We start from the raw sequence: 16,665 nt of genomic DNA, 5'->3' as shown, positions 1-16,665 counted from the left end.
ATATATATATATATATATATATATATATATATATATATATATATACTTCTATATGCCTCTAATGCTTTAAAAAAACATAATGGGTAACAGAAGTGTTTTCTATTTGTTATCATAAGCAGTACAGAGAGTTCTTCAGTAATAGTTAACAGCTTTGCTTTGTGCTCAGTTTTCAAACACTAGAAATGGGTGTGACCGGTACAGTTAAAAAAAATGCCATTAATAAAACCTGTCAAATGGACTTCCACAGATATTTCCTGAGGAAGGAAAACCTCCAGCAACAGTAAGAATGAGAAAAACAAATGAGTGAGGTAAACACAGAACATACTGGTGTGGGAGACTTTTTATCCTGAAAGATGGGCCTGACACTTCTGTAGCCTTTAGCTGCCAGTGAAGAAGAGCACACGTCACCATTTCTCAGACCATCACTGGTGCTGCTGCCAGGCCTCCAAAAATCTGATAAGAGACAAACAAAACACTTGAAAGTGTTTCATAATCATATATACAAAATATTTTACCACAGAATGCCACTGTTGATCAATGAGAGTGAAGAATTCGAGTAAACTCAGCAATAACAAATTTTTTTTTTTCTAAAGTACATGCATTTATTAGCAGAAAATTAAATAAAGCTTGCTTACCTGAATCTTTAGATTGTGATTCAGAGTCTGCATGAGTTCAAATGAGATAAGAAAACTTTGTTAAACTCAAGCAAGGGATCTAGTTTTCACACAGTACCTAATGCAAATAAGGTGTAATATATTCACTCATTACTGATTCATGTTTTAGTGTGCATAAATTGCATCCTTAATTTATTCCAAACCACTGCTTCAGCTTTTAACAACAGATGAATGGAAGACAGGAAGATTTATGACAGCATGAAGAAAGATTGAGAGGTGAAGTGAAAAGTATTGAGATCAAAAGTTTACATCCCCCTTTCAGAATCTGCAAAATGTTAAAATAAGAAAATCAAAATAAGAGGGATCATAAATGCATGTTATTGTTTATTTAGTACTGACCTAAATAAGATATTTCACATGAAAGATGCTTACATATAGTCCACAAGAGAAAGGTCCACGGTTCAAAAGTTTTACCTGAATTTTACACAGCTGTGTTTTTTTTTGTTGTTGTTGTTTGTTTAGGGATAGTTGTTCATGAGTCCCTTGTTTGTCCTGAACAATTAAACTGCCCGCTGTTCTTCAGAAAAATCATGGGGGGGGGGGGGGATAAATAAGTTAAATTTACTTTATCTTCAAATTCAAAAGTTTTCACCCCCAGTTCTTAATGCATTGTTTTTTCTTCTCAAAATCATACAGTCAATGTTGGAAAGGGTTCAAACTTGGTGGAAAAAAACATCGAAAACCACATATGCTGGTTGGCTGGTTTTAGCTGGTCAGCAGGCTGGTTTTAGAGCGGGTTTGGCCACTTTCCCAGCCTGGTCAGGCTGGGAGACCAGCTAAAACCAGCTACTTCTAGCTTAAACCAGCTAAGACCAAAAAACAGGGAATACAAAAAATGCTGGAAAAGAATTTGTGAGACCTGAAGGATTTTTTTTGAAGAACAGCAGGCAGTTTAACTGTTCAGGACAAACAAGGGACTCATGAACAACTATCACTAAACAAAAACAGCTGTGGATCATTCAGGTAACAACACAGTATTAAAGGAAAACTCCACTTTTTTTGGAAATAGGCTCATTCTCCAACTCCCCCCGAGTTAATAAGTTGGGTTTTACCGTTTTGAAATCCATTCAGCCATTCTCCTCTTCTGGCGATATCACTTTTAGCATAGCTTAGCATAGATCATTGAATCCTATTAGACCAATAGCATCGCGTTCAAAAATGACCAACGAGTTTTGATATTTGTCCTATTTAAAACTTGACTCTTCTGTAGTTATATCGTGTACTAAGACCGGTGGAAATGCAAAGCTTCAATTTTCTAGGCTGATAAGATTAGGAACTACACTCCCTTTCCGGCGTAATAGTCAAGGAAGTTTGCTGCCGTAATATGGCCGAAGCAGGAGCAGTAATACCACGCAGCACATGTGCAAAAGCTAAACTAGCTGGGAACTCATTTCTGATAATACTCCGCCTGCTTCGGCCATATTACGGCAGCAAACTTCCTTGACTATTACGCCGGAATGGAAGTGTAGTTCCTAATCTTATCAGCCAAGAAACTTGCAGCTTTGCATTTCCAGCGGTCTTAGTACACGATATAACTGCAGAAGAGTCAAGTTTTAAATACAACAAATATGGAAACTCGTTGGTCATTTTTGAATGCGATGCTGTTGGTCAAATAGGATTCAATGAACTATGCTAAGCTATGCTAAAAGTGATATCGCCAGAACAGGAGAACGGCTGAATGGATTTCAAAATGGTAAAACCCAACTTATTAACTCGGGGGGAGTTGGAGAATGAGCCTATTTCCAAAAAAAGTTCCTTTAAGAATCAAGAGGATGTAAACTTTTGAACCAAGTCATTTTTAAAAATTATATATGTAAACACATTTTATGTGAAATACCTTATTCAGGTCCGCACTAAATAAACAATAACATGCATTTTGTATGATCCTTCTCATTTTGGTAAAATAATTACGTTTAGCAGATTCTGAAAGGGGGGTGTAAACTTTTGACCTTAACTGTATATAAAGGAGGTTCCCCTTAACATTTCACAAAGAAAATCTGGTACTTCTGAAAACTAATTCAGAAAGACTGTTTAAAGAACACACACTTTTGTCTTAAATAAACACTTGATAAAAGTCAAAAGGCTAAAAAAAACCCCATTTCTTTCTATTTCCTTGACGTAATAACCCTTGCTCATTAAACACAGCGCTAAATGAACAGCAGTCTAACTCTGTCCTGAATGGGTCGTGTTTGTTCAGTTAGCTCACTCCTGCAGCACCTCGACTGCCCGCAGACTAATTAAACAATGGAGAATATGTGTGTGTGAGGTCATAGTCCATGAGACTGCTCAAACAAAAAGGGTCACCCCCAGAGGAAACTGTGCCGAGAGAGACGGGGGAAAAAGCCTGAAGTATACAATTGTTGCCATGGAAGTGCACAACTATGGCAACAATCTGGCCACTGTGAGCTGCTTTTTCCCTTTAAGCAAAGGAAAGGAGAGCGGGAGCTCTCAAACATTCCTTAAGAAGCTGCGAGCACAAGAATGAGAGGGTGAGCAAGAGTACAAGAGAGAGAAAGACAGTGAGGAAGGGAGGCTGTGGTAGGACATAAGATGCAGAAGACAAAACACAGATGTGGAATGAGTGACGTTGAGTGCAGTGAAGAGGAATTCCTGCTCACGGTGTCTGAGTAAACACACTGTCATATTTAACACCAGCAGCAATGTGCGCCACTGCTCAGGAATAGTGCTTATGACAAGCAGGGAAATATGAATATGAAACACTCATTGATTTTTAAGCAACTAGTAGTAAAATGCTTCATGCATTATTGTAGTTTTAATGCATTGTGATCTGGTTCCTGATACCTGTGAGCGTGTATAGGTTTGGTGAGCTCTGGATTCTCTTCATGGGGGTTAGAGTGAGTGAAAGCGTGGCGCTTTTGCGGACATGTCCTCCACTGTCTGTGAAAAGCGCAACAGCACATGCAAACACAAATGCACATGCATCAATACTGCTGCACGGCAGGATAACTGTGACTCAGCAAGCAGAGCAATGTGAAACGTCCTTAGCATCACAACAATATACATTACAAAATATTTTACATGGATTTTTTTGCATGATGCACATGGATGAATAGGCGGCGAGTCTCTGTATCGGCTTCCCACACTTTTGACCTATGAATTTCCATGATTTATGCCTGGATGCCTTTCCATTTCAATTTTCCAGTCAGCATGATTGCTGGAGATTGCACTCACAAAATGCAATTGCTAGCAGATGAACTAAGCATATACAAAAATGTACAGGGCATTGACTATATAAATTCACATTTCTTTTTCCATGACTTTTTAAAATGTGTTAAACAGCGGGAAATCATACTTTTAAGATGTATTGATATTTTCTTTAATTTCAAACGTTTGTGGTCAAGTAAGATTTTTAATTTTTTTTTTTAATTAATACTTTTATTAAGAAAGCATGCATTTATTTGCTCAAATTTTCAATTTCAGCATATTAGAATGCTTTCTGAAGATTCAGAATGACGCTGAAAATCAATCTGTGCATCACAGAAATGAATTACATTTTAAAATACACTACCAGTCAAAAGCTTTTGAACAGTGAGATTTTTAATGTTTCAAAGAAGTCTCTTCTGCTTACTAAGCCTGCATTTTTTTTTATCCAAAGTACAGCAAAAACAGTAACGTTTTGAATTGTTTTACAATTTAAAACAACGGTTTTCCATTTGAATATATTTTAAATCGTAATTTATTCCTGTGATTTCAAAGCTAAATTTTTGGCATCATTATTCCAGTCACGCGATCCTTCAGAAATTATTCTAACATTCTGATTTGCTGCTCAAAAAAATATTTATTATGTTGAATTTTAACTGATTAGATTTTTCAGGTTTCTTAGATGAATAGAAAGTTCAGAAGAACAGCATTTATCTGAAATAGAAATCTTTTGTAACATTATAAATGTCTTTAACATCAATTTTAATCGATTTAAAGCATCCTTATTAAATAAAAGTATTCATTTCTATATCTTTACAAAAAAAATTATGCTGACTACAAGCTTTTGAATGGTATAGTGCCCGGGGTCGTCAACTGGCGGACCGCAAGATCCGTCCATGCGGACCGTGAAAGCTTTTGACATAATTAAATAAAAAAATGCCAAACGCTAATTTCTAATAAATAAATGTATATCAATATATCATCATATAATATATTTGGGTGCAATCTTCCATGCAGTGATGAGAGCAGAGATCAGCGCATTGCGTACAGACAGATGTAGCTTTCAGTGAGTGAAAAACGTTGATGGAAAACCCATTATGTTGGGGTTACGTCGCAAAATATTGTAAATATGTTTTTATACTGTATTTTTATACATATTTATGTTTTAAGCCACCAAAAAAATCAATCCATGGTTTTAAGCAGCAAGCACGTACAGTTGTAAATGTGAATTGATGGATCGACAAGATAATGTGTTATACAAATTTAAACAATTAAGGCAGTAAAATAGATGTATATGTTAATTAATATAATACTTGATTGACAACATTTGTTTAAATTAATATAAGAATTGATACTTTTGACTGGAAGGCTGGAATGTGAAGTTTATAATTTAAGAAATCTTTTTAGTTTTGTGAAACCTGCATCTGAATTGTAAATCATGCTTTTTACAGTCATTTTAATTATTTATTTATTTATTTATTTATCTTTTGTTCAGGTCTTTAAAAAGGTATTTAAATGTCTAGAATTTAAGATAAAATATGCTGCAGATACCCTGGTCTCGCAAAAACCATAAATAGTTTTTATATATAATTGTCTGGACTTCGGCTGGTGAGCAGGGTTCATTACTGGACCTCGAGCCGTTTTAGTTGAAGACCCCTGGTATAGTGTATAATGTTAGAAAAGCTTTCTATTTCAGATGAATGCGGATCTTTGAATCTTTCTACTCATCAAACAATACTGAAAAAAAAAAAAAAAAAAAAAAGTTTTAAATATTGATAATAATAATAATAATAATAATAATAATAAGCATATTATCAGAATGATTCAGAATAATTTCTGAAGGATCATGTGACACTGAGTAATGATACTGAAAATGTAGCTTTGATCACAGGAATAAATGACATTTTAAAATATATTCAAATAGAAAGCAGTTATTTTAAATAGTAAACATGTTTTACAATATTACTGCTTTTGCTGTATTTTGGAATTAAATAAATGCAGGCTTGGTGAGCAGAAGAGAATTCTTTAAAAAACATTAAAATCGTCCTGTTAAAAAACTTTTGACTGGTAGTATTTATCCAAATAGAAAACAGTTATTTTAAATTGTAATAATAAGCATAAGAACATTAAAAATATCTTACCAACCTCAAACTTTTGTAAACATCAGAGTATCATATAATAGTAGTTCTGTTCAAAATAGAAATAAAATATCATCTAATATATGGCAGAAGTCTTATGTATTAGCTGCAAGTGTTTTTTAAGAAATCCTGGCATCCAAGGTTGCCACAACCGAAGCAGAACTTAAAAGTGAGGACACTATTTTGCAAATTGACAGGGTGGGGTGTTGGCACTGCCAGATGTACTCAGACAGTCTTCCTTTTCCTTGACTGCTATACCTCTGGATGTCAAAAAGGCAGTTTGGATGCCAGAATCTTTGTCAGACTCTGAATAGACAGAGTTCTCGGAGAAAGTCAGCCAAGAAATAAGAACACCCCCTGCACAGCTTTTCTCAGAATCCCTGAGATGAATACAAAATCACATGCTCTGCCCTACAAAAACAAGTCCTGTTGAGCCTGCGTGAAAGGGAAAGACACATTTTCATTCATTTCTGCCTCGTAACACTTGATTAGAATCAATTTTGTTTACTGTTAACTGTCAACTGTTTACTTTGTTGCTAGTTTGAATATGTTGTTATGGGTAGGCAGTGCATTCCCTCTCAGTTTTGTTCTAAAAGAGGTCATGAACTGAGAAATCAAAATTCTCTTTATCTTTTGACATATAAGAGGTCACTGTACTATAAAAACATCTTGAAAGTTTTAGAACTCTAAAAACAGCTTATATTTAAGCCAATCTTCCAAAATGTGCTACTTTATAACGTAAAAGTGTGGCTAAACACCAAGTCCGCAGAAAAATATCAACGCCTGCTTCTACATCTCTGCCTGTTTAGCCAGTCCATCAATTCGTGTTGATAGTGTAAAAAAAACGAGAGAGTCAAACGCAGGTCTAAGCAGAAACCAAACGATTAAAATAACACAGTCTTTGAATTGCCTTCCTTCTGATCCCAGCGTTATGAAAGAATGGACAAACTTTTTTACTGAAGCTCCAGACCACATCTGTAATAACTTGGTCCTTTGTTTACTTCATTTTACAGAGGATTCGTTCACAAACAAGCAATTTGACAGGATTTTCAGAAAGACTGAAACTGTGACGATGCTGTGCCGACTAGATTGGATCCGACAGTAATGTCTTACCACACAAGTGTGAAAAACTGTTTTTATTATGTGGTCACTATAGCTTTGTCTGTTACTATAGATCATTTGATATGTACTGTATTTATGCGTTTTGAAGGATGTAGGCTGTCAAACATACACAAGCATTAGCCAATCATAGCAGTGGGTGTTAACTTCTGAATCTACAATCCGCGTTCTGATGAGGGGGGTTAAAACAGGACAGAAAATAGCCTAATGCTTCCAAATTATGATGTTTTTTAATGCAAAAATCTTGATGACATATATAAGTGGACCTTAGAGAACAGAAAACATCATAAAAACGGCAGATCATGACCCCTTTAAAGGGCTTGTACACTGTAAAAAGTTTTTACCAGTTTCAACTTAAAAACGTAAGTTCAGCAGCTGCCTTAAAATTTTAAGTTAAATCAACTTACAACTACTATTCATTTCAACTCACGACAATAAAATTAGTTAAAATGACTTGCACTTTTAAATTGATTTAACTTATGAGTTGAAATTACTTGTACTTCAAAGTTGATTTAACTTGAAATTTTAATGCAGCTGCTTAACTTACATTTTTAAGTTGAAACTGGTGAAAACTTTTTACAGTGTATATTGTTTATTTAAATACATATATTTAATTAATTTAAGATAATTCTTTAAAATAATAATTATTATTTAAAACTATCCTACATTATATAAATATTTACACATAGCTGTTATTTTTTCTGTTGTTTTCAAGAGCACAAAAGCAAGACAAAATTACTGATAATGTATGGCACCATGTGGCCTTCTGTATGTGTCGCTATAGACTTGAAATATCCGTATTGTAGTCATTATCATGTCAATTTATCAATTTCTCAGGACTTTCCTTTTTTCAGGAGTTCCACACTGAACATCAAAAAACATATGGATGGACTCCAGCTGAAACGCTGCCTATTTATTTAGTTTCGATTCAAGAAAACTCTAGATTTTAGCTATGTATTTTTAATCTGGCTACTGCATATATGTTTTTCCTGTCTATTTGGATACAACATCAACATCAGATATGCGCAGCTGCAAGGGAACATTTCTGGTAGCATGAGGATTTTCTTACAAACAAGTAATGTGCTATAGTGTTACAATATCATACAGTATCATCAAGATAATGGTGTCAGGTGGAAATACCATGGTGTATGAATAAACACTACCGTTCAAAAGTTGTTATTTCTTTAAGGCAAGACACTGCAAGTGATTAGAGTAAAAAAAATATCACCTTACCCAGCTGATTGATTACATTGATAATTGCAAACATTTTTTGTATTACAAGTTTTCTAAAATGTTAGGTTTAAATATGCAAATAAGGCAGTAGTTAATGAAATATGCGCTAATTTGCATACATTTCTAGTACAAAAATCTAAACACTGGAGGAAGTCAGTTTCAAAATTATTGTTTAATTTTTTTGACATATTAGAGTCAAATGTTTTTACAGATGGGATTTCGGGTATCTCATTTTTGTCACTCCATAATTCAGAAAACCTATATTTTCAAAATTTTTCCAAAATAAAATGTTGCATATAATCAAGCTAATTATATATGAACAAATCCCTCTGTAAAAACCTTCAGGATATAGACAGGAATAAAAAAAAAATGGAAGTTTGGTGTGTGTGTTTGTATAAGTGCTACTAAAATGGAGATTTATGGCTCAGTGTAGGAGAAAAAAACTCTTTTTGAGAAAATGGCCTTTAAAAATATGGACTGTTATTGAAATCTATTGAAACAAATAGATAAAGTGCTATAAAACAAACACTTAACAGTGTCTTTTGGATGTTTTCTTTTCTACTAGTATGAAAAACCAAAAAGCCCAAAATCTCAATCTTGACAGGTGCATGAAAAAAGTGTTTTTATCTGCAGTGTCTCCCCTTAAGAAATACATATTTTTATTCAGCAAGGATGAATTAGGCAGACATTAAGAGCTATTTATAATGTTACAAAATATTTCTATTTCAAATCAACGCTGTTCTTTTGAATTTTCTATTCATCAGAGAATTCTAAAAACAATATACAATTTAAAAATTAAGCAGCACATCTGTTTTCAACATTGATAATAATAATAAATGTTTCTTGAGCAGCAAATCAGCATATTAGAGTGATTTCTGAAGGATCGTAAGACACTATTGATGCTGAAAATCAGCTTTACATCACAGAAATAAATGACATTTTAAAAAATATTTATTGTTTAATTTTAAATTTTAAATTGTGATAATATTTAATATTACAGTTTTACGCTTAAATCCAGTGTTGCAGCATAAGAGACTTTTTTAATTCATCATTTCAGCCCCAAACCTTTGAACAGCAGTGTATATTATGGTAGGTAATGATTACTACATTCATATAATTGACTTTGGCATGTTACATGGTAACTATAAATGCACTTGTTCACTTTGTATTAGCATACAACCATGTCTAAAAGCATGACACTTCATTTCAACCATGCAAACTGAAACTGATTTGAACTTACCTGTGTTCATATTGAAGATCTCTCCTTCTTGTGGTGTCTTGATGTCACACAGTCCTGAAAGACATATTAACAATCAGCGACCCATACTCCTTTGTAAGTAAAGCATTGATTTATCCGTGTGTGCAGCATGTATGAGCGCAGGTAGCACGGTACAGGCGTCCCGTCTCTCCCCGGCACGGCAGCATGCTAGCAAGTGTCTAATGTGGCTGGTTAACATCCCTCTTGGGATATGAGGCCCAAGAGTGAAAGGTGATACAAGCCTGGCGTTTCAGCTCAGAAACACGCAGCGCGGTATCAAAATACACACCATACATACGCATATATCCGCACGCATTCTCAGATCTTACACATGACCACTTTTGGTGTGTCAGAGCTTAACATCTCTTTGAGTTCGTTGCCAGCAATGAGGAGCAGTCGCACACTCGCAGGGGGGCTATTGTAACTAATTAAACCCCTGTTTAGTTTGACCTAGATTACTAATTTTTCAGTGATGGATTAACAGCCCATGTGACCCATCTCCGAAAATATCGGACTTATTTTAGCGCAAGCTGAATATTTCAGGGATGGCCTATGATAGGAACACTGTCACTTAATCACATTATTACATTACTTAACTCATCGGCAGAGGCAAAGCTCTGCAAATATGTCAGACAGGAGACACCGTGAGCGTGTGCTCATGTGCAAGACACATGGCTCGCTTTCAGAGTGCCACGGCGGGCACGTGGGCCACTTGTCACACATGCAGACCACCCGTCGATCAAGCCGCAAAGTGCGCTTCACCTGAGACCAGCTCTTGATTGTGGTATGCTGTGCGCTCACAGATCATGACAAGAGCGATGTATTCAAATTTGCTATTGTGTTTGCTATTTCATAGACCTCATAAGGTTAGGCATTCATGCTGATGTTTTCCATCATGAAGAGAGACCAAAAATGATGGAAAAGCACCATGAAAGCAATCCATCAGACTTATATTCCAAGAATATGCTCATATTCAAATTTGATGTTGCAATCTGTTGCGTGTCACATTGAGAACCAGTGATACGGATACATTGTGATGAACCATATACATATAAACAATCAAATCAATAAGATTTAAGAGCTACAAAAGAGGAAAATATTATCATTTTGGTAGTTAACTTAAACTTATTTTATTTCTGGTATTCACATTTCTAGCTTCTAATTTATTCCTACTAATATACTATTTCATTGAATATTTTGGATTACTTTTTTGCCTTTTTTATTTTAATTTTTAGATTTAGTGATTTTTTTATGTGCTTTTGCCATTTTTATTATCAGTGTTTTAACATGTTTATATTAATTTACTTCATTTCAGTTAGTAATTTAGTAATTTTGGTAGTTCAACTTATTTTATTTTAGTTATTTGAATTATGTTTTTTTTCCATTTTTAGTTCCATTTTTAGTTTATGTGCTTTTGTCATTTTTAGTTTGCATTTTTAAATATATATTTCTGTTTAGCTTTAATGTGTTTTATTTCAGTTAGTAATTTAGTAATTTTGGTAGTTCAACTTAAACTTTTTTATTTCAGTTATTTGCTAAGGCAACATTTCTAATTTATTCTTTATATACTAATAATATTATTATTTACATTTTTTCTTTTTTTTTCTTTTTTAGTTTATGTGCTTTTGTCATGTTCCGTTTCTATTATATATATATATATATATATATATATATATATATATATATATATATATATAAATATTTATTATATATTTATATATTATGTTTAGTTTTAATTTATTTTATTTCAGTTAGTATTTTAGTAATTTTGGTGGTTCAACTTAAACTTATTTCAGTTATTTGCTAAGGCATCATATATATATATATATATATATATATATATATATATATATATAATTTTTTTTCAGTTAGTATTTTAGTTATCTATTTTATTCTTTATATACTAATATAATATTAATGTTTAGATTTTTTTTTCCATTTTTATTTAAATTTTTAGTTTATGTGCTTTTGCCATTTTTTTGTTTCTTTTTTTATATATTTCTGTTATATTACTGATTTTATTTACTATTTAGTAATTTTGGTAGTTCATCTTAAACTTATTTCAGTTAGCTGCTAAGGCAACTTTTCTCATTTCTAAGTTTTTAAAATGTAATTTTTTTCATCTAATATTTTTTTTCATTCATTTGAAATAGTTTTTTAAAACTTTTTATTTTAGTTAACAATAACACTAATAAAAAATTGCCTTTCCCTCACAAAGCTGTTGTATTGCTTTACCACCTTTTAATTCGATTTCAAGCTTAACAGCTCTTCCACACCATTAAATTTGTTTTTAAAAAAGAGCAGTTTCAATAGTCTTTTTAAACTTCCATAGAAAAACGTAAATATCATTAAAATAATTAATGTACAAAAATACATTTTGGAGTAAATTTGCTCTTTAAATGAGTTTGTAAACTCTAAAATAAAAAAATAAAATAAAAAAATGGTCATGCATGGTGTCATCAGTGTAGTATAAATAAAGGTAAATAAATATTAACCTTCAGCTCTTAATAAAACATTGAGCCAAACAGGATTGCCCCATGCTGTGCTCCATTAAAAACAGATCCAGAGGTCATCCTCAAAATAAATCTTCAGACACCACAGCCAATAAATCTGGTCAAAAACACAGCGGACACTTTTGCCTGTGACACCACTGGACTTGGGTAAATCAAAGGTTGTAATGACCTGTCAGCAGTAAATGAGGAAAAGATTATGATATTGGATTTCAAGGGTGCAGACTTGTGGCGACAGAACAGCTGGAGGGGAAGGGAGCTGGACACTCGCCTAAGAAATGGACACAGCTCCACATTTATATTCATGAGCAGGGCTCACTCTAGTCGTTTATTTATCTATTGGAACATTAGGAATCATTCTGTCCGGGGAAATGCCAGGGACGGCCAAGCCGATAGGCCACGCTCATTTCCATAGCCATCAATATTTCAGTGCGGTCGTCAAATAAATAGCTCCACCATGGAAATACTCCAAGAGGACAAGCAGTAAACATGAAGGCTCCTAAACACCAGTTTATGCTGAAAATAATTAAAAAACCATGTAGACTGGGCATGCATATTTCAGACAGGATATATAAGAAATGATTACATTTTCTTTAAAGAAATCAACATTCTGTCATTGTACTTTTAGTCTACTAAACTGGTATATTTAAACTCTGCTTTTACTTAATGCACTTTAATTGTGTGGAAGTACTGCTGAAGTCCAACTAAAGATATACTGAAGTATATTTGATTGTGCTAAAGTGGAACTATTTTGTATTTAAATACCGATATTATATAGAGATCATACAATCCTCATCAATAGTGACAAACAAATTTTAGGCTTAATATTAAGAAATGAGCATTGTGCACAAGTAGTACTCTAAATAAGTTTAATTATAATTTTTGTATCAGTAAGTCTCGAGGGATATGTCAGTAAATATGTTAAGAGACTTCAACTATACTTAGTTTAAAATAAACGCATTTTAAATCTATTACTTTTTTACTAAGATTCTCATATCTGTTCTGTTGAAAAAGAACCTGATATTTCAGTCATTTTAACAGTGAAACTGTGCCGCTAGTAGAGCTGCATAATTCTGGATAAATTGAGAATCAGAGTTTTTTGTTTCAAATAAAGATCACCACGAATCTGAACTAAGCAAACTAATTTAAAAAAATTGCCAGAGGCTGTGACAAAACATTAACGGTCGCATTGTATTCAAAAATGTTTAATTACTTTGAATGAATTGTTAAAGAAAATTGTTTGTATGAATGATTTATTGACTCAAGGTCCTTGCACACTCCAAAGTCATGTTAAAAAATAAATTTGAACTTGTGATGTGTCAATCACGTTTACACACTGCCTTTGAAACATTTGTCGTCACAAAATAAAAAAATAAAACAAAAAATCTGCATTTTTTGCATCTGTAGCAAGCATTTTGATAGGAAAGGATGACGAATGGGGGGAAAAAACAGACTCAGTGTGCAAGGACCTTCACTCATAAATGCTCCACTTGTTCCATTACTTAATGAATTAGCGTTTTAGAACAAATCTCTTGAATGAATGAGTCAAAGAAACAATTTAATCAACATTGTAATCGACAAACATTATTTAAAGCACCGGTTTGACACGAAAATTACCTTCAAAAGATGATTTTCTCCATTTTGAGAGCTACCATAGACATCAGTGTTTATATCCAAACTATAAACACAGAGCGTAAACAATGCCACTTAACCAAACAAAACTCATATTTAGCTGATTATTGCTGCTGATAATGGTTAATTATTGTCATGTTTTGAGCTGTACTAATCGGTTAGACTGAGAAAAACATTTGGAGTACTATAGACTGCCAAAAGTTGTTACAAATCAAGGAGAAGAGTGCAAAAGACTGAGGAAAGAAGGCGTTTGTGGTTGGCCAAACTGAACCAGGATTTCCAGGGCAAGAATCTTGACGACATTCATCTTTGTTCATATCATTTCTGGTCAGGTAGGTGAAATATTAGGCTAATCTTAATTAATACTGCTCATGAGTATATTTACCACCTATTAACTTTAGTTTGTCAAAATATTGCGCCTTTTCCTGCTCACTAAGTCCTCCTCTATATAATTTAGCAGCTTCCACACATTTTTCCCATGGTTTAGACAGCATAAATAAGCAGAACAACATATTCAATAGTTGTTTACATCCGAGTATCTCCAATATGGCCATGCATATATAATGATTGATAAGAACCAAGTGCAAAGCCGCTATGTTAATGAATGGAATTGCATTTGTGATTGCAAAGATGCTTCCAGAAACTAATTATCACACCTGTTCTAAGTGGGCAAATGAATAAACCTGCGAGAATACTTACTTGTAAGATATTATGATGTTGAATAAGTGATTCTTGAGCTGCTATTTTTAAATAACAACAGACGGTCTGAAACAGACCCACTCTTCTGATAAACTGCAGCATGAACAATGACGTGCAAGTGCAACTTCTCATTTCAAACTGAACTGAAGTGTCGGGAAACACTGAATACTATATAAAACGTATACACAGCCTGTACAACACAAAGCACAAAAGAAAGACATTTTGGCAATCAACTTGTTGTTTCTGCTGGCGTGCATGTTCAAATGAACATTTTAAACATTGTCCCTGCCGTGCATGCAACATATCTTACGGTACTACCGCATAGATGATACTACCGTTTAAAAATTGCAATGGCACCGCGAGTATTTTTAAGCTTTAGTATCGCGATACTACCATAGTACCGGTATATCGTGCAACCCTACTAGGGACGATTATTAAATTGGGTAAGTTTTGATTTCGGGCTGTTTTTAAACCCGAAGCTAAGTTAAAATACACACTCGTACTGTTTGTATGCACATGGTGCTATGGTGATCATGTTGTTCTGTTCTGATGTCTTATTTATAGTCAGATTTGTCAGACTTCTGTGTAAGAACTGGACACAGGCCATTTTCACCTCAGCCTAAAAGCCTTTACCAGAAGTCAGAGATGAAACCATGTCATTCATCTCCATGAGTAGTGCTCAAGTGCCAGCACGGAGAGAAAAATAAAAACAGCTACGCTGCCAATTAAACCAGCAGACAAGAGCTAAGAGAGAACCGAAGGCATTAATGGATTCAGTCTCAACATTTATTAGTCTTGTTTATCTGTGATGAATTATTCAAGGCCAGAAGGGTACAAGTTTTCAGTGGCTATAATCTGCTGTCTTCAAAGCAGCTTTATGCACTCTTTTTACACAAGGATTATTTATATTTACAGATATATTTATGAAAATAAATGCAAGCCACACAATTAGGCTTATGCTGCAAGCATACGCTGTGGAGTGACTTTGTAAATTTATCAAATCAAAGTTATTTGCTTTATAAATAATAAAAGCAGTATGGGTTTTTGTAATTCTTTTAGTTTAAGTTTAAATTTAAGAGCATACTTGTACTCTGAATGGAATATTCTACCACAGAACACAGAACTTTTTTTGTTCTGGATGCTTTTATGCCCATAATGTGATAACAGTAATTGCATTCCTTTTGAAAGCTATGGATTTTGCTGATGCTTATCCTACCTGTTGGATATTCTATAATGGATGTCTTGAAATAGATGTCCTCAGATGAACAATTTAATGGTTACATTATGGCTCCTGTCTTTCCTGACGGTAAAAACATAACATCCGAGTAATGGGCTCTCTCAAATCCCCTACGTAAGACACTAATATGCTGGATACGCTGCTTGTATTCTCCAAAATAGGAAGAATCTCTTGCTTTTCATCAGGGATTTCCAAATGGCTATTTATAAGAGCATCTGAATCTGGACACAACAAGCTCTGTGTTCTCCTAAATGGTAACTTTTGAATCACAATCACATTAAGTTGGGAACTGTGCATGTTTGCTGCAGTGCTTTCCGTTTGATGTAACAAGACCAACACTTTTTTTGAAGCCTCAGATAATTGCTTAAATTGCTCTCATGTGCTTTAGGAGTATAATTTCACAGCTACATCTAGATCCTAATATAAAATGGCTGCGTAGTAGTCGAATTGAGTATCTAAGAGTGGCCAAAAGTGATAAAAATAAATGTTAAAGCTTCTGAAACAACGACTATATATAATATATATTGTAAGTTTGTGGTCGGTATGATTTTTTTTTTTTAATTTCCAAAAAGTATATATGCTCACCAAGGCTGCTGCATTTAATTAATTAAAAATACAGCAAAAACAGTTATATTATAAAATACGGTTACAATAAAATAACAGTTTTTATTTTTATTTTATTTTAATGACAACCCTGAATTTTCAGCATCATCACTTCAGTCTTCAGAGTTAGATGACCCTTTAGAAATCTTTTTAATATGCTTATTTGCTGCTCAAAAAGCAATGTTAAGCAGCATTTTGATACATTTTTTACATATTGGTATATTTCTTTTCAATATTTGAATAGGAAGTTAAACAGCATTTATTTGGAATTTAAAGTTTTTGGACTAAATGGACTACAAAGTACAACAATCTTCCTTGGTCTCCAGCACTATATCTGACACTATTTCTTAAGTAGCACTGGTTTATTTAGCAAAAGCCAAAAATTGGGTCATTGCAGGGG

At 33.6% G+C, this 16,665-nt stretch overlaps 1 protein-coding gene across 2 annotated transcripts in view; it reads right to left on the bottom strand.

Moving 5' to 3' along the window:
- sorbs2b (sorbin and SH3 domain containing 2b) overlaps positions 1–16,665 on the bottom strand; it is a 75,335-nt gene that overhangs the window by 37,815 nt on the left and 20,855 nt on the right. For both annotated transcript variants that reach the window (XM_073820064.1, XM_073820065.1), the window contains exons 3-6: positions 9,567–9,620; positions 3,477–3,572; positions 636–662; positions 326–453 (exon numbers count right to left, since the gene is read on the bottom strand). In XM_073820064.1, the coding sequence (XP_073676165.1) occupies positions 326–453; positions 636–662; positions 3,477–3,572; positions 9,567–9,620 (305 nt within the window). The remainder of the gene's footprint in view (positions 1–325; positions 454–635; positions 663–3,476; positions 3,573–9,566; positions 9,621–16,665) is intronic.

The sequence above is a fragment of the Garra rufa genome, chromosome 16 (genome assembly GCF_049309525.1).
Source record: "Garra rufa chromosome 16, GarRuf1.0, whole genome shotgun sequence".
NCBI lineage: Eukaryota > Metazoa > Chordata > Actinopteri > Cypriniformes > Cyprinidae > Garra > Garra rufa.
This window is presented reverse-complemented; position numbering and strand designations above follow the sequence as displayed.